The 16718-nt window shown below is 46.6% G+C and overlaps 1 protein-coding gene across 6 annotated transcripts in view; it reads right to left on the bottom strand.

The window, feature by feature from the left end:
* CACNB1 (calcium voltage-gated channel auxiliary subunit beta 1) overlaps positions 1-16718 on the bottom strand; it is a 48128-nt gene that overhangs the window by 30333 nt on the left and 1077 nt on the right. For 3 of the 6 annotated variants that reach the window (XM_081168811.1, XM_081168808.1, XM_081168812.1), the window contains exon 2: positions 10195-10281. In XM_081168811.1, coding sequence (XP_081024937.1) covers positions 10195-10281 — 87 coding nt within the window. Of the gene's footprint in view, positions 1-2335; positions 2430-10194; positions 10282-15461; positions 16663-16718 lie in introns of those variants that run through there. The other 3 variants (XM_081168807.1, XM_081168806.1, XM_081168809.1) reach the window with 3 other exon arrangements.

Raw genomic sequence — 16718 nt, 5'->3', positions numbered from 1 at the left:
GGATTCTCTTGCCCTCCAAAGCCCCATTGCCCAGACCAATCCCCGCATCAAATGTTCTAATCAAAAAGCCCATCCTTTCCACATTCACGCTACAACTCCAACTCCTGGCATTTTTTACTTCCAATATTATGCAGTTAAATAAAAGAACACAAACAACTTGAAACCAAACGGAGTTTGCCACATTTGCATAACACATTCCAGGAACAGAGTTTCTGTCTTGGGTTTGGTTTTTAAAAATAATACCCTGAACATCTTATATCTATTTCACGCAAGATACTAAACTGGCTTTCAACTGTCTGTGTCATATGGGCCTGCTTTTAAAACAGGGCAGAACGTAGGGGGGAAAGAATACACATTGTCACCAGTGCCATTTTGTCTGTTACAAATATACTTAATTGGAAGCAGATTTAAAGCTGCAATCCTATGCCCCCTTCTATGGGCATAAGCCACACCAAACTCAACAAGGCATATTTCTGAGTAGATATGTCCAGGATGGTGCCATGAGCCTCACATGCAAGAACTGTCAAAGCGAACATTGACTGTTCAGCAGCTCAGAAGAGATGAGGGTGAGTGAGCACTAATATACACAGGGAGGCATTTTATATTAAGTCACAACACAGGCCACTGAGTTCTGTATTATCTTGTAATGAATAGCAGTGGCTCTCCAGGGTTTCAGTCTTCCCCAACCCTACCTGGAGATGCTGGGGACTGAACCTTGGACCCTTTGCTTGCAAAGCACTTGCTCTGCCAATGAGGTCTATGCCCCCCTCTCAGTACAAATTATACATCTTTTCTGCAACACACACCATATTGTTGCACAGCATGCAAGAATTACATCCTGCCTGCCTACACTCACAGCCTTCTCCCCCTCCACTTCACATGCCAATTGAAACACATTGATCCTAAATCTTCTTGGAACAGGAGAAAGGATAAGCCCCTATCACTTAAGCCAGACCCTCCAAGTGTCCCTATTTTCCAGGGACGTCCCTCATTTAGAGAAGGCGTCCCAGTTTCTGATTTGATCCCTGAATCTCCTGCTTTTCCTTAGGATGTCCCTATTTCCATTGGATAAATGTTGGAGGGTATGTAGTTATCCAGCCCCTGAGCCGTCTGAAGGCAATCCTGTATAGGGAATTTTTTTTAATGTTTAATGTTTTATTATGTTTTATATATGTTGGAAGCTGCTCAGAGCGCTGGGGCAGCCCAATAAGATGTGTGGGGTATAAACAGTAAAATTATCATTATGGAATGGGATGTCCCTATTTTCATCGGAGAATTGTTGGAGGGTCTGCTTAAGCACCACCACCTCTGCCTCCCCAAGCACCAGGCATCCTCTTTAGCAAAAAGAGGAGCATCTAGGTCTGGATAGCCTTTTCTGTGGTCTGTCTGTGGGTTGCCAGATATACTGGAGTTTGAGCATTGGAGACAATACAGCCATTTTTACTCTCTTCCAGAGCACATGTCAGAATTAATGAATAATGTCCCTCTGTGTGGTCAAAACCACCAGATAATGAATGGATTAAGAAAAAGAACTGTGATAGGTATATCACTGGGAAGGGGAAACAAAGAGTCTATAACATTTTGTTCCAGGGATCAATAAATCCAAAATTGCCACAATTCCCTGTTGCTCTACTCACAGCCGCTGACATGGATTCTTTGTCACCACAACAGATATAATAAAAGTGCATTCAAATAACAGGGCAGATTTCCTCTCCGCCCAGCCCATTTTGCCCTGCTAAACTACACATACAAGAAAGGTGATTTCATACACATCTTCCAGCTCTCAAACAGTACCACTTTCAGGGCTGAAACGTTTCAGGAGAGATCCCAAAGTTCTTAAATCTAAGCAGGGGTTGGTAACAGCCTGCCAATCAAATAAGTACAGTTGGAAGAAATATGAACATTAAAAATACATTTGGGACAGACCAGCAGCTAATCCACGTCAAAATAAAAAGATCCATTGTACTAACCACAACGATACGTTAGAGCTGTAAGGGGAGATTTGCAGAAGGGCTTTAATATCCTTGCAGGGGACTGGGGCAGGAGGTGGGTTTCCTGGGCAATGGAGTGGGCAGAAGATGGGCTTACTAGGGAATGGAGTATAGAGAATTGGGGGAGGGTGCAATGAGTAGGGGAAGAAGTGCCAGATTAACATGTTTTCTAGCACAGTGGGATGGAAGACCCCATGAGGGTTGCAGGAAGGTCTATTTTGAGCTCAGAGCCCGAAGGCGGGGTGGGGGCCATGCTAATGGCAGAGTGGATGATGGATGGGCAAGGCACAGAAAAGGGGTCTCCCTCCCGAGGCCTGTGAGGGTGAGGGGGTGCAAGTGCTCACCAGAACGGGCCTGGGGTCCTTGTCGCCGGGCGTCTCCATGCTGCCTGGGCCTGGTATTATGTGGACAGAGGTGGCTCTGCCTGATGGCTGGGGGCTCGGGTTACAAACATACTGCAACATTTGCAAACTGCTGGGGTATATTTAGCCCAGGGACTGAACATCCCAGCAGTGGGGGTGGGGGCACAAGGCTATGCCAGGAGTCATTCTGGTTGACTCCTGTATTGGAGCCAATTCTCTGGGTTGCCGGGGGGATGTTAGAAAGTAAGAAAGAGCAACACCTTGAGAAGAGCCAGGAATTTTAAGGGAAGCCTCTGCAATATGGGATATTAGGGGTTAGAATGGAAAAGACCCTATCATGTAGCTTATTCTGCTTTGTAAACCCAGCTCTCCCAACAGACCTGACTTGACGGCGGGGAAGAGGGGACCCAACTCATTTTAAAAGTATCAGTTTCAGTTTTATCAGGAGGCTCCAGATTCCCCACCACCACCACCTCTGTAGTCAGTAACTCGCTGTGTAGGTGCACATCAAGAGCTTATCTGCTAAGCTCAGGTTCATACGGGGACACTGCTTTCCAAGTAACGCCAAGGATGCTTCAGATTCTGCACAAATCTAATTGTGCAAGTCAATGAAATGCATGCCGATTATTCTTATTTTGAATGAAGCCATTTAGCTTGCATGCTTTCTTCTGAAGTCCGTGTTCGGGAGGAGGGGTACAAAGCGGGTGTGTAACAAATGGTGTGCTTAATAGGCTACTGCGTAAATACAAGGCAATTGGTACTTACTGAAAGTACCAATTGCCTGACAAGGCAGTGTGGGTGGGGGTTGTGCAGGATAGAAGTTTAGTTCCAGGACTGGCCCAAAGGTTTTTGATGCCCTAGGACAAAGGTTTTCAACCTTTTGGAGTCCACGGCTCCCTTGACCAACTCCATCCTTTCTGCGGCACCCCTGTGGGGCTCAGGAGCCCAGCTATGTCACCCTTTGCCTGCAGAGCTGGCAGCCTCTCACCCTTTTTCAAACACCCTCCCTTGTGGAGTGTTCCCTAAGCCTCTTCTCCTCTCCTCTCCTCTCCTTTGGAGCCCTCTGGGCAACTGCAGCTGCTGCCCCTGGTCTCTGAGCTGCCCCCCTGCCTCAAAGAGAGGTGACTCACAGGGGCCTGGGAAGCACCCCCTGGCCAGCCCCAGAGGCACCATTTGCCTGGGGAGCTTGTAGCCAGGGCTGCTGCAACAAACAGGCCGTGCAAGCCTTTGGGAGGCAGAGATGTGAGAGGGCATCGGAGGAGGGAGGGAAGGAAAGAGGGACAGAGGCCAGTGTTGCCCATGGCACCCCTATCATTCAAGGCACCCCAGGGTGCCACAGCACACGGGTTGAAAACTACTGCCATAGGAGAATTCAGATTTTGCCCTTGACACTTTAGGATTACATGTATGCTAAGCAGCCACAAATAGCACATTAAATGATAGCACAACATAGCATATAAAAAGAGACGACTGGGATATTATTTTCATTCATAATGCCTGCCACTCCTTATTTTCTCCCCTTCACAACCGCATTTGTGTCCTGGGTGGTTGACTCAGAGCAGAAAGCTTTTGATTGTGTCACCTGGAATGCATCAAGCTTTTGAGCTAAAAAGCTGTGTCTGTACAGCTCGTACAAATATACAGGCAGAAGACACCTTATGAAGACACAGGGTGGGTTTGGATGTCACAATAAACCAGGGATGGTGAACCTATGATCCTACAAATGCTGTTGGACTACAACTGCCACAGTTCCAGACTATTGGCCATGCTTGCTGGGGCTGATAGAAGCTGGAGTCCGACAACATCTTGGAGAGCCACAGATTCCCCATCCTTCTGGTAAATCATGATTGTTCCTGATTGGAACAAGCCTAGGTGAGCCTTCAGCTCATACACAACAATAAGGAGAAGTTTAGAGGCTTTCATATCTCCATTTTTTAAAATTAACTGCAGCATGATGTTTTATCTAAACATTGGTTTGCTTCAAACTGTTAATTATGAAGCTTACATGTTGCAACTAACCATAGTTAGGATTAGCTACACTAAAGGGTTTGGATGTAACACTAAACTGTGGTTAGCCAAAAACTGAAGTGAAAGCTCTTGAGTGTTTCCTCTCCTGAGAGGCGAATATGGAGCACAGGAGGCTCAAGCTTGTTCCCAATGTGATAAGCAATAGTTTACTGTGATATCTGAATGTAGCCAAGGCAGATGTATGCAGAACTTTGGCGATCAGGCAGTTGCCTAGCTTGTCTCCATAGTTGGGCCATTCCTGAGCAGCTCTATAACGTACAGCAATTCTATCTAAACATTTTGCCATAAACGTTCCATGATCTAACAAATACAGTCTTCACAAACAGTCTGGTCTGCTTCACTGGGGGTGGAAAATATCGTGTTGATGGAGGATGCAGGTTGTGTATGTAAGGGGTGGGGAGAAGGGTAGCAGAAATCCTATTTATCATGCATAGCCCAAATGGGGTCCCCATTCGTCAGCCTAACCCCACCCAGGTTTTTCTTCTTGGATGCAAGCTCTCCTGCCGCTTTTGTGGTACTCTTGATGGTGGCCACTACCTGCAGGGTTTCAAGCACACTTCTGCCACCATGAGGGTCAGAAACTTGTTTGAAACCCAAGAGAATTGGACTTCTAGAATTCTGACAGAAATTTGATTTTAGAGAATTCTAAAATCAATTTAGATTTTAGAATTGTACAGTCACAAAAATAAAGAGTGCATGTAACTGCTTTTATCTGCCATGGAGAAGCACTTGTTTGTTTCTCCCCAATTCAAGGTCAATTCCTTCTCTGGCAGCCTTAATTTTCCACCTTGATTCAATAACCCTGCTGGGGCTTCACTTGAATACTAAAGAATGAGCAAGGCTTTCCCAGCCACATCTTCTGCATCTTCCCCGCCCTGTCATAAAGATTCTTCCAACATCTAACATACTTAAAAGCTCCAATTCCTTGGCCCTTCCTGGGAAATGGTTGAGTAAGGATTTATTTTATCACTTTTTTATATATATATAATAATTTTTATTCATTTTTCCATTATACAAGTTTACCATAACATATTTTATCACTTTCAAATGTATACATAATGCTTGCATTCAGGTCTCAGAGCTCAGAGCAGCATATTAGCCTCACCAGAGCCTTCCCTGCATGCCAGTGCACCAAGTGGCCTATATATTAATAAAAAACATAAAAATTAAAAACTAAGTAAGAACATAAGACTAAGAGTTAAGACAATTAACTTGCCCAAAGCCATGTTCATGGAGTGGGGTGGGGTTTTAATTTAGGTTTCCTACAGTCGGTAGCACATGAGACTCTTCATCTCAGTGTCCTGGGTTCAAGCCCCAAGTTGGACGAAAGATTCCTGCACTGCAGGGGCTTGGGCTAGATGATCCTCAGGGTCCCTTCCAACTCTATGATTCTATGTAAAACCAACAATCCTTAGTGTTAGATAATCATATCAACTCCCTTGCTTCAAGATCATAACACTGCCTGTGTACACACTATATATTTAGAGCACATTCTTTCCTTGCAAAGAATTATGGGCACCATAATTTCTTAAGTGTTCCTGGGAATTGTAACTCTGTGAGGGGTAAACTGCAGTGCCCAGAATTCTTGGCAGGGAAAGGCTTTGAATGTGCACCAGAAGTATTTTATAGTGTGTACACAGCCACTGTTTCTACACCTCATTCTCCTAGCCACCTTTTCCTTGGTCTCAGAGTAACAAGATATCAGGAGAAAAAGGAGAAGAGAGAGGGCGGCAGCCCCTCACCTTCATAATTTGGGATGTGGCTTGTCAATTTGTCTTCTTGGCTATGGGCATCAGAAGTCATACACTGCCCTCTTCTGGGCAAAGGTGGGAAACTCATATCCGGAAGGCAGAAGAGGAAGGGCATGAGGAGATAACGGACATTTGGAGTGTTGTTGTTTTTTGCTGTTGTTTGGAGCCCGGTGTTTATAATTCCCCTCCCAACCAGCAGGAGCCCCTGCCTTTCCCCTTGTCCCAATTTCCCTCTCAGACGGCGTCCTTGCAGAGTCTCAAAAATAAAGCTTTTGCTGTGATTTGTTCCTCCTTCCCTCTCCAGACCCTGCAGCAGCAATGAGAACCACAAAAGGGCCTCGACTGTGGATGGAGGGAACGCTCAGCGTGCAAGTGCTTTTAAAAAAGTGCTCTGGTGCTCTGCTGGAGGCCTGCTCAAGGAATCTCCACCATAGCAACGGCCTCCTACGTCATCACTATGGCAACACAAGTTCAGGTCACAGATTCCCCATCCCTCCCTCCCGGCAGCTCTCCTTCGATTCCCTGATTCTTTCTATTCACACATTAGAAAATGGGTGCGGGTGAGGGAACCACAGGGCCTAGGACAGAGAAGGATGTGTTATAAAGGGGGCAGACTATTAGTCCACACAAGACACAACTTGGTCATGATGATGCTGAAGCAACAGGGCCCTCATAGATTGTTTTGGGTTTGTTTGCTTTTTTAGTCTTTAATTTTTCTATTTAAGCAGAACCTCAGTAATATGCAATAGGCAAATTTACCCATGCATCCACATTATCGTATTAACACTCCAATTTCAACAAAATAATGCTTTTAACTTAGTTTCTAGGGGCACCAGTGAGACTTTGGTTGCAATCAGAACTTCACTTGCCAAGGCCCAATGAATTCAATAGGATTTACTTCTGAGCTGCAGAATGAGCTTTCATCAGCAACAACCTATTGTGGAAATCTTTTTAAAGAAGAATTCCAGTCCTTGTAACTGTTGTCAAAATATGAAAAGGAAAAAATAAATAAACGGGCAGGGCATGGTGACATCTGCAAAGCCAGAGGGGAGACTCACCAAAACTTGAGCCTGAGTTGTTTCCGGACACAATAGGAATTAGGTCACATTTTGTGGCCAGGACTAGAGCGATGGAAGTGTTGTTTTCAAGATTTAGAAATGTTTTCTGATGTTAACCTGGCCAAAGACTTTAGGATGGGGGGGGGGGGCTACGAATGGAATGTAGCTACTGCCCCTACCAGTTCCTGCCCCTGAAGTGCTTCTGTCACCAAATTCTATTCCTCCCTCCATTCTGCCAGTGCTCATCCAAAAAGTTGCATTAAAAAACAACAACTTGGATCTTCAAGGCACAATAAGTCATGCAATACAAAACATGCAGGTTTGCTTAATTAGAATACTTTTAAAAATACTAGAATTTGTCAAAGTTGTACAGAATTTGAAATTTGTGTGACCATGTGATGTTGAGGGCAAACAGCTGTAGCCTTGGCTAAAGTTCATAGCCAGTCCTGAAAAGCAAAAGGAGTGTAGCAACTTTAAAATGCAACTGAAGAACTTAAGCATGAACTCATGGGACAACGGCGCGCTACAACCCTGGTACAGATAAAATTACCAGACAGCAACCATAGAAAAGATTGAGACAAAGACTGTCTCTTTCTAGCATAGACAGAGAGCACAGAGTAGTGATTCCACCTGGCAAGGGGATGGAAATGTACATATCTCACCTCAGACGCCTGTTGCCTTTTAAGTAGAAGACCATGGATTCTGATCTGATGCAGTGTTTGAATCACAGGGTCCCCATCAGAGGAAACAAGGTTTCTCGCACTTACTTTGTACCCTCTTTCTTACAAATCTACTACACAAGGGCTGAGTTTCTTCTTCACTCAGTTCCAGACACTCAACCAGATGGGGGATTGCTATGGCAACCTCACTGCTTCCCTACGTGAGGGACAAAGAGGTTTCTGTTTGTCCTCAATTTGCAGAGGCAAGAAACTGCAAGAGTGGTCGAAATGAAAACCAACACATTGGGTGGGTTGGAGAGGTGCAGTTCCTGGCACCTTTCACCCAGGTGTCAAATTTGGGGGCCAGGAAGCCAGCTCTGAAAACACTGGACATCCAGCAAGTAATAGTTGTAAGGGAACAAAACCTTAGACTCTCACAGATGGGCTTATACCTTACTAATAATCCCTTTGCGTAAACATAAATTGCAATGAAACAAAACACTGCTTAACAGTGATGAGCTGCAGCAGGGTGGAGAATCTCTTTCAGCCTGAGGGCCGCATTACCTTCTGGGGGCCACATGCCAATTGGGGGTGCACAGGCAAAGGTGGGCAGAGCAACGGGTGCAAATTTTCCCTTTGTACAGCAGGCTGGTTTCTACACACATTCAGACACCTCTCTGTCTCCTCCATCCACCAGAGCTGGTGAGGGGCGTGGCCTAGGGAGAGGAGGTGTGGTCCCAAGGGCCAGACAGAGATGGGGCCTTTGGGTCTGAGGTTCCCCACCCCCGAATTAAAGCCTCAACAGCCAAGTTGAAGGATGAAAGGAAACGGCCTGTCTTTGATCTCAGACTGCCCTTCTGAAAACTTTCCTATGTGGGGTAAAAAGGCACAAGGAACCATCAGATATCAGTGCCATCCCCTTTGTTAGTTGACTGCAGAGGTAGGCAACCTAAGGCCCGGGGGCCGGATGCGGCCCAATCGCCTTCTCAATCCGGTCCGCGGATGGTCCGGGAATCAGCGTGTTTTACATGACTAGAATGTGTCCTTTTATTTAAAATGCATCTCTGGGTTATTTGTGGGGCATAGAAATTCGTTCATTCCCCCCCCCCCCCGCCCCCAAAATATAGTCTGGCCCACCACATGGTCTGAGGGATGGTGGACTGGCCCCTGCTGAAAAAGGTTGCTGACCCCTGGTTTACTGTATAGCAGACACGGACTGATTTCCAGAATCTTAGCCTCTAGTCATTTCTTTGCTGCCTTGGCTTCTGTAAGCATTTAGATCCTCCATACGCTGCAGCTGCAGCTTTCTAACAAAGCAGTTTACTCAGAAGTCGGACCCATTGAGTTCAGTGGGAGTTGCTCCTGGGTAAGTGGGTGTAGGATTGTAGTTTGCCTGAGTAACCAAATGCTGCCTTGTTCACAGAGCCCTTTGGGGGCGGGGAGGGACCAAGTGGATCTATGGCATCTAAGTTAGAGAGCACATTTTTCATTCTCAGGCATAGTTCTCCCCAGTGCCTTTTTTCCTAGAAAAATAGGTGCCAGTACGCACCATGAAGTTGTTACAATAAGTGCCACACTTTTTAACAACAACAGAAGAGGTGCCAGTAGTGCATACACTTGAGTATCCCCTGAAAAAGAGCGCTGCTTCTTCCTATTTAACTGGTTATTGTACATGGGGGGAAATGTGGATTTGCTGCAACCCACAAATGGAAATACATTCCTCATTGCCCAGAGCAAAATATTTTGAGAGGAGGAAGGTGCCAAGAGAGTTCGAGAGAATTCCTAATTCTGCATCAATGACATTTAAAAGTAAGTGTTCAGAATAAACGTTGTCAAATAATGTAATTTGGCTTTTTCATAATTGCATGAGCTATTGCGCCAATCCACTGGTCGTATTAGCATTTCCTTTGGCAATGGATGAGGAACAGGAAGGCAAGGGAAGCAGGGAGGTGTAGCAAGGGAAAAGAGAGAAAGAGCCTGTGAGCTGTGGAAAGTGACTAGGCATGTGCTTGGGAAGGAATCTCTTCACCCCTGACTCCCATCCCCTTAATCCTGAAAGCTCTCTCCAAACTCCCCATTCAGTTTCTCATCCTTGAGTTACGCCTTTGCAGCAGGTGGGAGAAATAGCAAACTTGCAATGAAAACGCTGCCCACTGGAGGGAGATTCTCAAAGTCAGAGAAATCACAGCAGGGCACATTGAAATTAATGTGTGCTGTTCTTTCAAATGCCATGTACTAATAAGCAGCAACCAGCATGTGAGAGATGTGAATTCCCTCAGTTATAAACTTCACCTTTCGCCCCTGCAGCCCTTCGATTCCCACCCCCTCCCTCTGCTTGAGCTTACCTGCCTGACGAAACTGTTTGAAGTCGTGTCAGATGAGGTGCTGCCATCGGAGCGTTTGAAGCGATTCTTCCTTTTGCTATATTTCCCCTAGGAGGTTAAAGAGGATGCAAAGATCAGAGAATGTGCAAAGGTGGTAGGAATAAATGCAAGCGCAGACCTAGGTAAGTGTATGCAACTCACTGCTAAACCAAAGCTACAAAACAAAACAAAAATTAACCTAGTTTTGCATTGTTCTCCTTGGCTTGCTCCCCCAGTACCATATTGTTGGACCCCAATTCCCATTGGCCCCAACTAGCATGGTCAATGAACAGGGATGATGGGTGCTGTAGCACAACAACATCTGGAGGGCCAGAGGTTTACCAGACCTGAGCAAAACAGTATCTTGATCTTCTCAAGGAAGGCAAAAACACTGGACAACAAATAGGTAAAATACATTCAGTACCAGAAGTCTGCTACGAGCTGAAAGCAACAGACACAGCTTTCCTGCTTGGAGAGTTTATATCTATGTAAGATGGGCATATAGAGAATAGTGTCTGACGAAGGTAAAGGGAGAGTGGGGGTGGATGAGATTAGCCAATAAATCCACACATCACAGGACTGTCCCAGCATAGACCAAAATGATTATAAATCATGATGAGCTGTAATTGTTTTGATACTGAAATCAGAATCCTCTCCATCCTCACACAGGGGCAGCTGGTCATCAGCCACAGTAATCAGAGAGGATCTTCTGCAACATGCATAAGGAGGCAATTACATTTACCTGAGTACCAGGCCTTGGCAGTTGTCAAAACAAGACTGAGTAGGGTTTTCAGACTCTGTTCCATTTATGTATATCATTATGTTTTTATTTGCTACTTCTCTCCCACACATACTCATTTTCTCTCATATATCCTTGTGCTTAAACCTAATCAGAGTGTGGGTGCCTGTGAGGAGATGGAAAAAACAGGGCCTCTCTCTCTCTCTCTCTCTCTCTCACACACACACACACACGCACACATACCACTCGACCCTGCATGGCACGGCCATAAAACCATCTGACACATCCATCTGCTCTTCAGAGTCCTGGATGGTCTTGCCGCCCACCCACAGCATCATAGGCCAGACACCAATTATCAGAGCACAGGGAGATGGTAGTGGAAGGCTATCCAAACACTAATTACCTTGCAAAGCATATTAGCAAGCATAACGGGAAGCCACACCTCACACAAAGCCCTGGATCAAAACAATCAAAAACTGCTTCAAAGCTGCAAAAGGAAAGGAACTCTGCACGCAAGCATACATGCAAAAGATGACCTTCCTTTTAGTCTGCATTAACTTAAGAGACAAGGGACATGGGTGGCACTGTGGGTTAAACCACAGAGCCTAGGACTTGCCGCTCAGAAGGTCGGCGGTTCGAATCCCCGCGACGGGGTGAGCTCCCATTGCTCGGTCCCTGCTCCTGCCAACCTAGCAGTTCGAAAGCACGTCAAAGTGCAAGTAGATAAATAGGTACCGCTCTGGCGGGAAGGTAAACGGCATTTCCGTGCGCTAATCTGGTTCGCCGGAAGCGGCTTAGTCATGCTGGCCACATGACCCAGAAGCTGTACACTGGCTCCCTCAGCCAGTAAAGCAAGATGAGCGCCGCAACCCCAGAGTCAGTCACGACTGGACCTAAATGGTCAGGGGTCCCTTTACCTTTACCTAACTTAAGAGACACTGATTCTGTACTCGCATATCACTAATGCAGATTAGGATCACCACTCCAAAACTCCACACAAACATGCCCAGAGTTATATATGCAACTGATACATTGCTAAGGAGTAGCTCAGCTGGGATATGTTTTGTGCTCAAACCTGCTACAGGCACAGAAGGGTTAAAAAGGAATGCCAGAATATTCATTTCCACTTAATGGGAGGGGCAAGTGAGTACAGCACTGCCAAATTCATGAGCTGTGTATGGGTCACGTCAGACACAAGGACTCTGCAACTCGGATCCAATGCTAAGGATGCCAGAAGTTGGCCTAAGGATGGCCATGTTGGCTGGGGGTAATGGGAGTTGTAGTCAAAAACATCTGGATGGTACCAGGTTGGTGAAGGCTGTTGAAAGCAATAGATCAGTGCTCTATAGACCAGGCCCTGAGATAGGCAATGGAGGGCTTGTTGGTGTTGCCCAATTGGCACTGTTCCATAACATTCTTGGTTGCAGCTCCCCATTCGTGGAATGCCCTCTCTGGTGAGGTGCAGCTCCTTAATTTTCAGCAAGAACTCAAAAATATTGATGGCTGAAACATAATGCAGGGACTTTATGGCTGAAAGACACTGCCCCTGGCAACCTTAACATTATTAGCTGGGTGAGAGGGCTGTTTTACATGTTTTTATTTGTTTTTTTTTTTTAAATTGTTGAACCAGGCTTCCTCAAGCTCAGCCCTCCAGATTTTTTTGGCCTACAACTCCCATGATCCCTAGCTAGCAGGACTAGTGGTCAGGGGTGATGGGAACTGTAGTCTCAAAACATCTGGGGGGCCAAGTTTGAGGAAGCCTGTTTTGGACCATACAAGGTTTGTTGTAGTGCTGTGGAACCTGGGGCCTTCCAAGTGTAGTTGGCCTCCAGTTCCCAACAGCCCCAGATAGCATGGTCAATGGTTAGGGATGATGGGAGCTCCAGCCAAGGAACACCAGGAGATCACAGGCTTCCCTACTCAGTTGTACGAACTGCTGGGATGATTGTGAGACATTCTTGGAGAATTTAGAGAAAGCCCCTGATCAGTTGCTATAATATTGCAGGCCGTAGGACATTTCCCCCACATATGAGGCCGGAAAGGATGGAGAGAACTAAGTGCAGTTTTCAGTGGGAGAGAGCAGGAAGATAACTTGGGAAGGCCAGCAAAAGAACAGGAGCAGGGCGGTAAGTGTAGGACTCGAAGCAAAAAGAGAAAGGGAGGAAGGATCTCTCTCCTGCATCCTCGGGTGTGTTAAGTATCAGGCAGCCTCTTGCCGTATTCCCCACAGTTCTGCTTCCTTCCCTGCCCAGTTCATCACCCTCTGCTGGTCACGGCAGCGTTTCCCTCTTTATATAGAAAACAAGCATCACTAGGTTCCTTTTTTGGAGAGGGGGGAAATAAATGTACCGGCTTCATGCTTCCACCTGCTTCTAAGAATCACAGCTCCACCCCATGCCTTTTTTTTTTTTTTGCAGAGGGACAGTCCCCAGAAAAATCCAGACCCTTCTCTCTAGGGTGTGTTGAGAGAGGGAGCATGGAGGGGGGGGGGCCTAGAATGAACCAGACACTTCCCAAGTATGTCTCAGGGAGAGGGAGAGGGACAGCTGGCAGAGGAGAAGGCAGTTGTTACCAGGCCCCCGCAGACATGGTTCTCGTAGTTCTAAGGCCAGGCAGGGCAAGGCAAGGAGGCAGAGACCGGAGGGCTGGGTATTTTTAGGCCTTTCCTCCCCGCTTGTTCTAATTAAGGCACGTGCGTCATTCATAGCTGCAGAGAGCAGTCGGGATCCACCACCTGGGGGGTGGGGGTGGGACCACAGAGAGGGACAAAAGGAGGAAAAGGGGTAGACTCACTCATGACATTCCACACACCAAGAGAGTGGGTGGAGCACTACTCTCTGTGAGTTTCAGATGAAATGGGGGAATTGCTGGTGCTGGGAGGCTATATGTTTAAGGTTCAGGTGGGGGTGGGGGTATTGCTGCTGCACGGAGCTAGACCGAACTACTTAAGGACCACATATTTCACCATCACATCAATAGGAGCAAACATGTACTCTAATGTAGAGGTGGCCAACTTCAGGTGTTGTTTGGAGCACAGCTGCCATCAGCCCCAGCCAACGTGGCCCACGGTCAGGGATGATAGGAGTTGTCGTTCAACAGCATCTAGAGGGCACAGTTTTGGCTAAGGTGGCCTTATATTGGGTTCTGTCACCAGAAGCCTTTGCTTGATACTCCCATCAAAACAGGGCAAAGGTATCAAGCTACTACTCTCTTATCCATCATTCAGCTTGGGGTATATCTCCTCTGAGGTCTTCCTTCAAGCTGGTATTTCTCACACTCCCTTGAAGCTCATAAATAGTCATTAGAACCTGGAATCTTTAAAACACCATCACCACCACTGGATCCTGCTGTCTTTTTCTGTACTTGGTTGTCTGTACCTGTTTTATATTCCAACCTCCCTACATGTACCAAGCTTACTTTGATAGCTATGTTTTGTTCTTTTTCTTTTGTAAGCATACTTGAATAAAATTAGGAAAAATATAAAATGAAAGAAAAAGAATCCAGAATCTCCCATTTATTAGATCTCACAAACAGGATCAGGTAGGTACATTTGCTTAGTACATTCTGCCACTGAGATCCACTTACTCTGTTATCATCCACCCAACCCACAAAGAGAGAGGGAGGCTGGACATTTTGGCCTCTCATATTATCTAAAACTGACCTGCTGTCCAATCTGAGTTGTTGTCTCCCAGTACCTACATTTGCTCACTAGAGTCAAATACATTAGTACCCCTTCCCTAAAATGAATCAAACAAGGTCTTGGCAACCTCCTTACATGCTCCATCAGAACCACAGGTTCACACTAACCCTTGTTTCCCTGGGCCAATCCTCTACCCCTAGGACAAGAGTGGAGCAGCAGGCAATGGTGGACTTGCTAGGGGAGCACTGCCAGTTTTCAGTGGACCACTTGCGGCAGGAGTGGGGAATCTATGGCCTTTCAGATATTGCTGGACTGCAACCATCACCCCTGACTACAGACCAGGTTAGCTGGGGCTGATGGGAGTTCAACAACATCTGGTGGGCTACAGGTTCCTTACTGCTTGCTGGGATTCTTGGAGAGAATGATGAACTGAGCAAACCTCAGCCTGAGCCATTGAGGCGCTTCTTATGTGCTTCAGGAAGAGTGCGTACAAAAGATAACAACTATGATGAACAAGAGAAGCAGCGAGACAGCCATCTTGCACTTTGAGATAATGGAACAGGGACGTTTGAGTTAGAGGTTACAATCAATCCAGCAGTGTAGAAACAAGCCCTTATTCTGTGTGAGTTTATGTCGCAAACCCACCTAGGGGGCCATTATAATAAAATACAGTAAATAAACAAGGACACACTACCCAGAGCACTTAGTGCAGTGTTGCTATGCCTGAACTGTTAAAAAAGGGCTGAGTATGCATTTTTGCTATATACATTTGAGCACACAGCAGCAGACAACAGGAATTCTAGATAAAACAGAAATAGCTAGACCATACAAGATTGATGTTGGCTTATCTTCACCCTAGAATTTTCCTACCCCATAGAGAAGACTGATACCACCTCCGCAGTCCCTTCTGAAACTTGTTGATAGATCCACCAGGGTCCTATTGGCTGTAGAAGCTGCTGGGAGATACAGAGGTGGGGGAGAAGCTCTGGGTGGTCTTGTGTGTTTAGTGCCAAGTTTCCTCAAGAGATTTGTATACTTCCAAACCAACCCATGGAGATTCCATGAGCACCTTCTCCATGTGCAGCTGTGTGTGCCACCCAAATACCTCAAACCATTACTCCTCTTTTTCCAGATGAGAGGAATCTGAGTCATGGGAGATGAGGCTGGAAGTCAGTGGCAGAGAGCAGGAACAAGTGGTCTTCATCTCCCAATGTTTTAACCCAGCCTTTGCTAAGCTGGTGTTCTCCAGGCGTTTTGGACTACATCCAAGTTGTAGTCCAAAACATCTGGAGAGTACCAAGCCGGCGAAGGCTGCTTTAGCCACTAGTCCCTCATCTGAAACAGGAACAGATCTCAAGGGCTATGGTGCTTAACATATCTGGTGCAATCCCTTTCTTCATTTGATGCAGCCCCTTCTAGACCCAGTACAGGCCACAGCCAGAAGATCCTTTGGTCTGGCTTTCTGCAAAATGTTTGCGTGTTTGGATGGATGGACGTGCATTGGTTTAATCTCATCTGCTTGCATGGAAAGGCACGGCAGGGACAGCATGAAAAGCAATGCATTTTTTCCACCAAGTGGGTGCCCTTGGCGTCTGGGAGCCGATCCCGTAATGGAAGAGGCAAGGGAGCGGCTATAACTGATCCCAAGCGGGAGGAGAAGGGCTGTGCAAGGTACATTCCTGGTGCGCCTCTATGTAGCTAGGCAAGCTTCTAAAAAACCACCGCCACCCTCAAATATGCCATTCTCTCCCTCCAACTCCATGACTCACATCTCTCTCCTTTTGGCTCAACGCCCCCCCCCCCCCAGGTGCCTGTGTGTCCAGGATCAAAGTCAGGATCCAGGAAAACATAAAAGCTACCCTCTCCCTGCCTCGACGACACCACCCCCCTCAATAACACGCGGGGCGGTGGTGGTGAGAAACGGGTGAAAGCCAGGACCGAGGGTGGATCAGCCCATGTCTGGGAAGGATGCCTGGCTGTCGCTTGCGATTAAAGGTCTCTCATGTTCTCTATTTGGTCTCCTTCCCTCTCCTCCTTCCGATTTCCTCCCCGCGCAAAGATCTCCACCCGTCCAAAGTTCCCCACGCCCTAACGCCAGGAGTCCTCCGCCCAGCGGGCTGGCAGGAG

The sequence above is a fragment of the Podarcis bocagei genome (assembly GCF_964188305.1).
Source record: "Podarcis bocagei genome assembly, chromosome: 13".
NCBI lineage: Eukaryota > Metazoa > Chordata > Lepidosauria > Squamata > Lacertidae > Podarcis > Podarcis bocagei.
The sequence above is the reverse complement of the archived record's forward strand: the minus strand, read 5'-3'. Positions and strand labels throughout refer to the sequence as shown.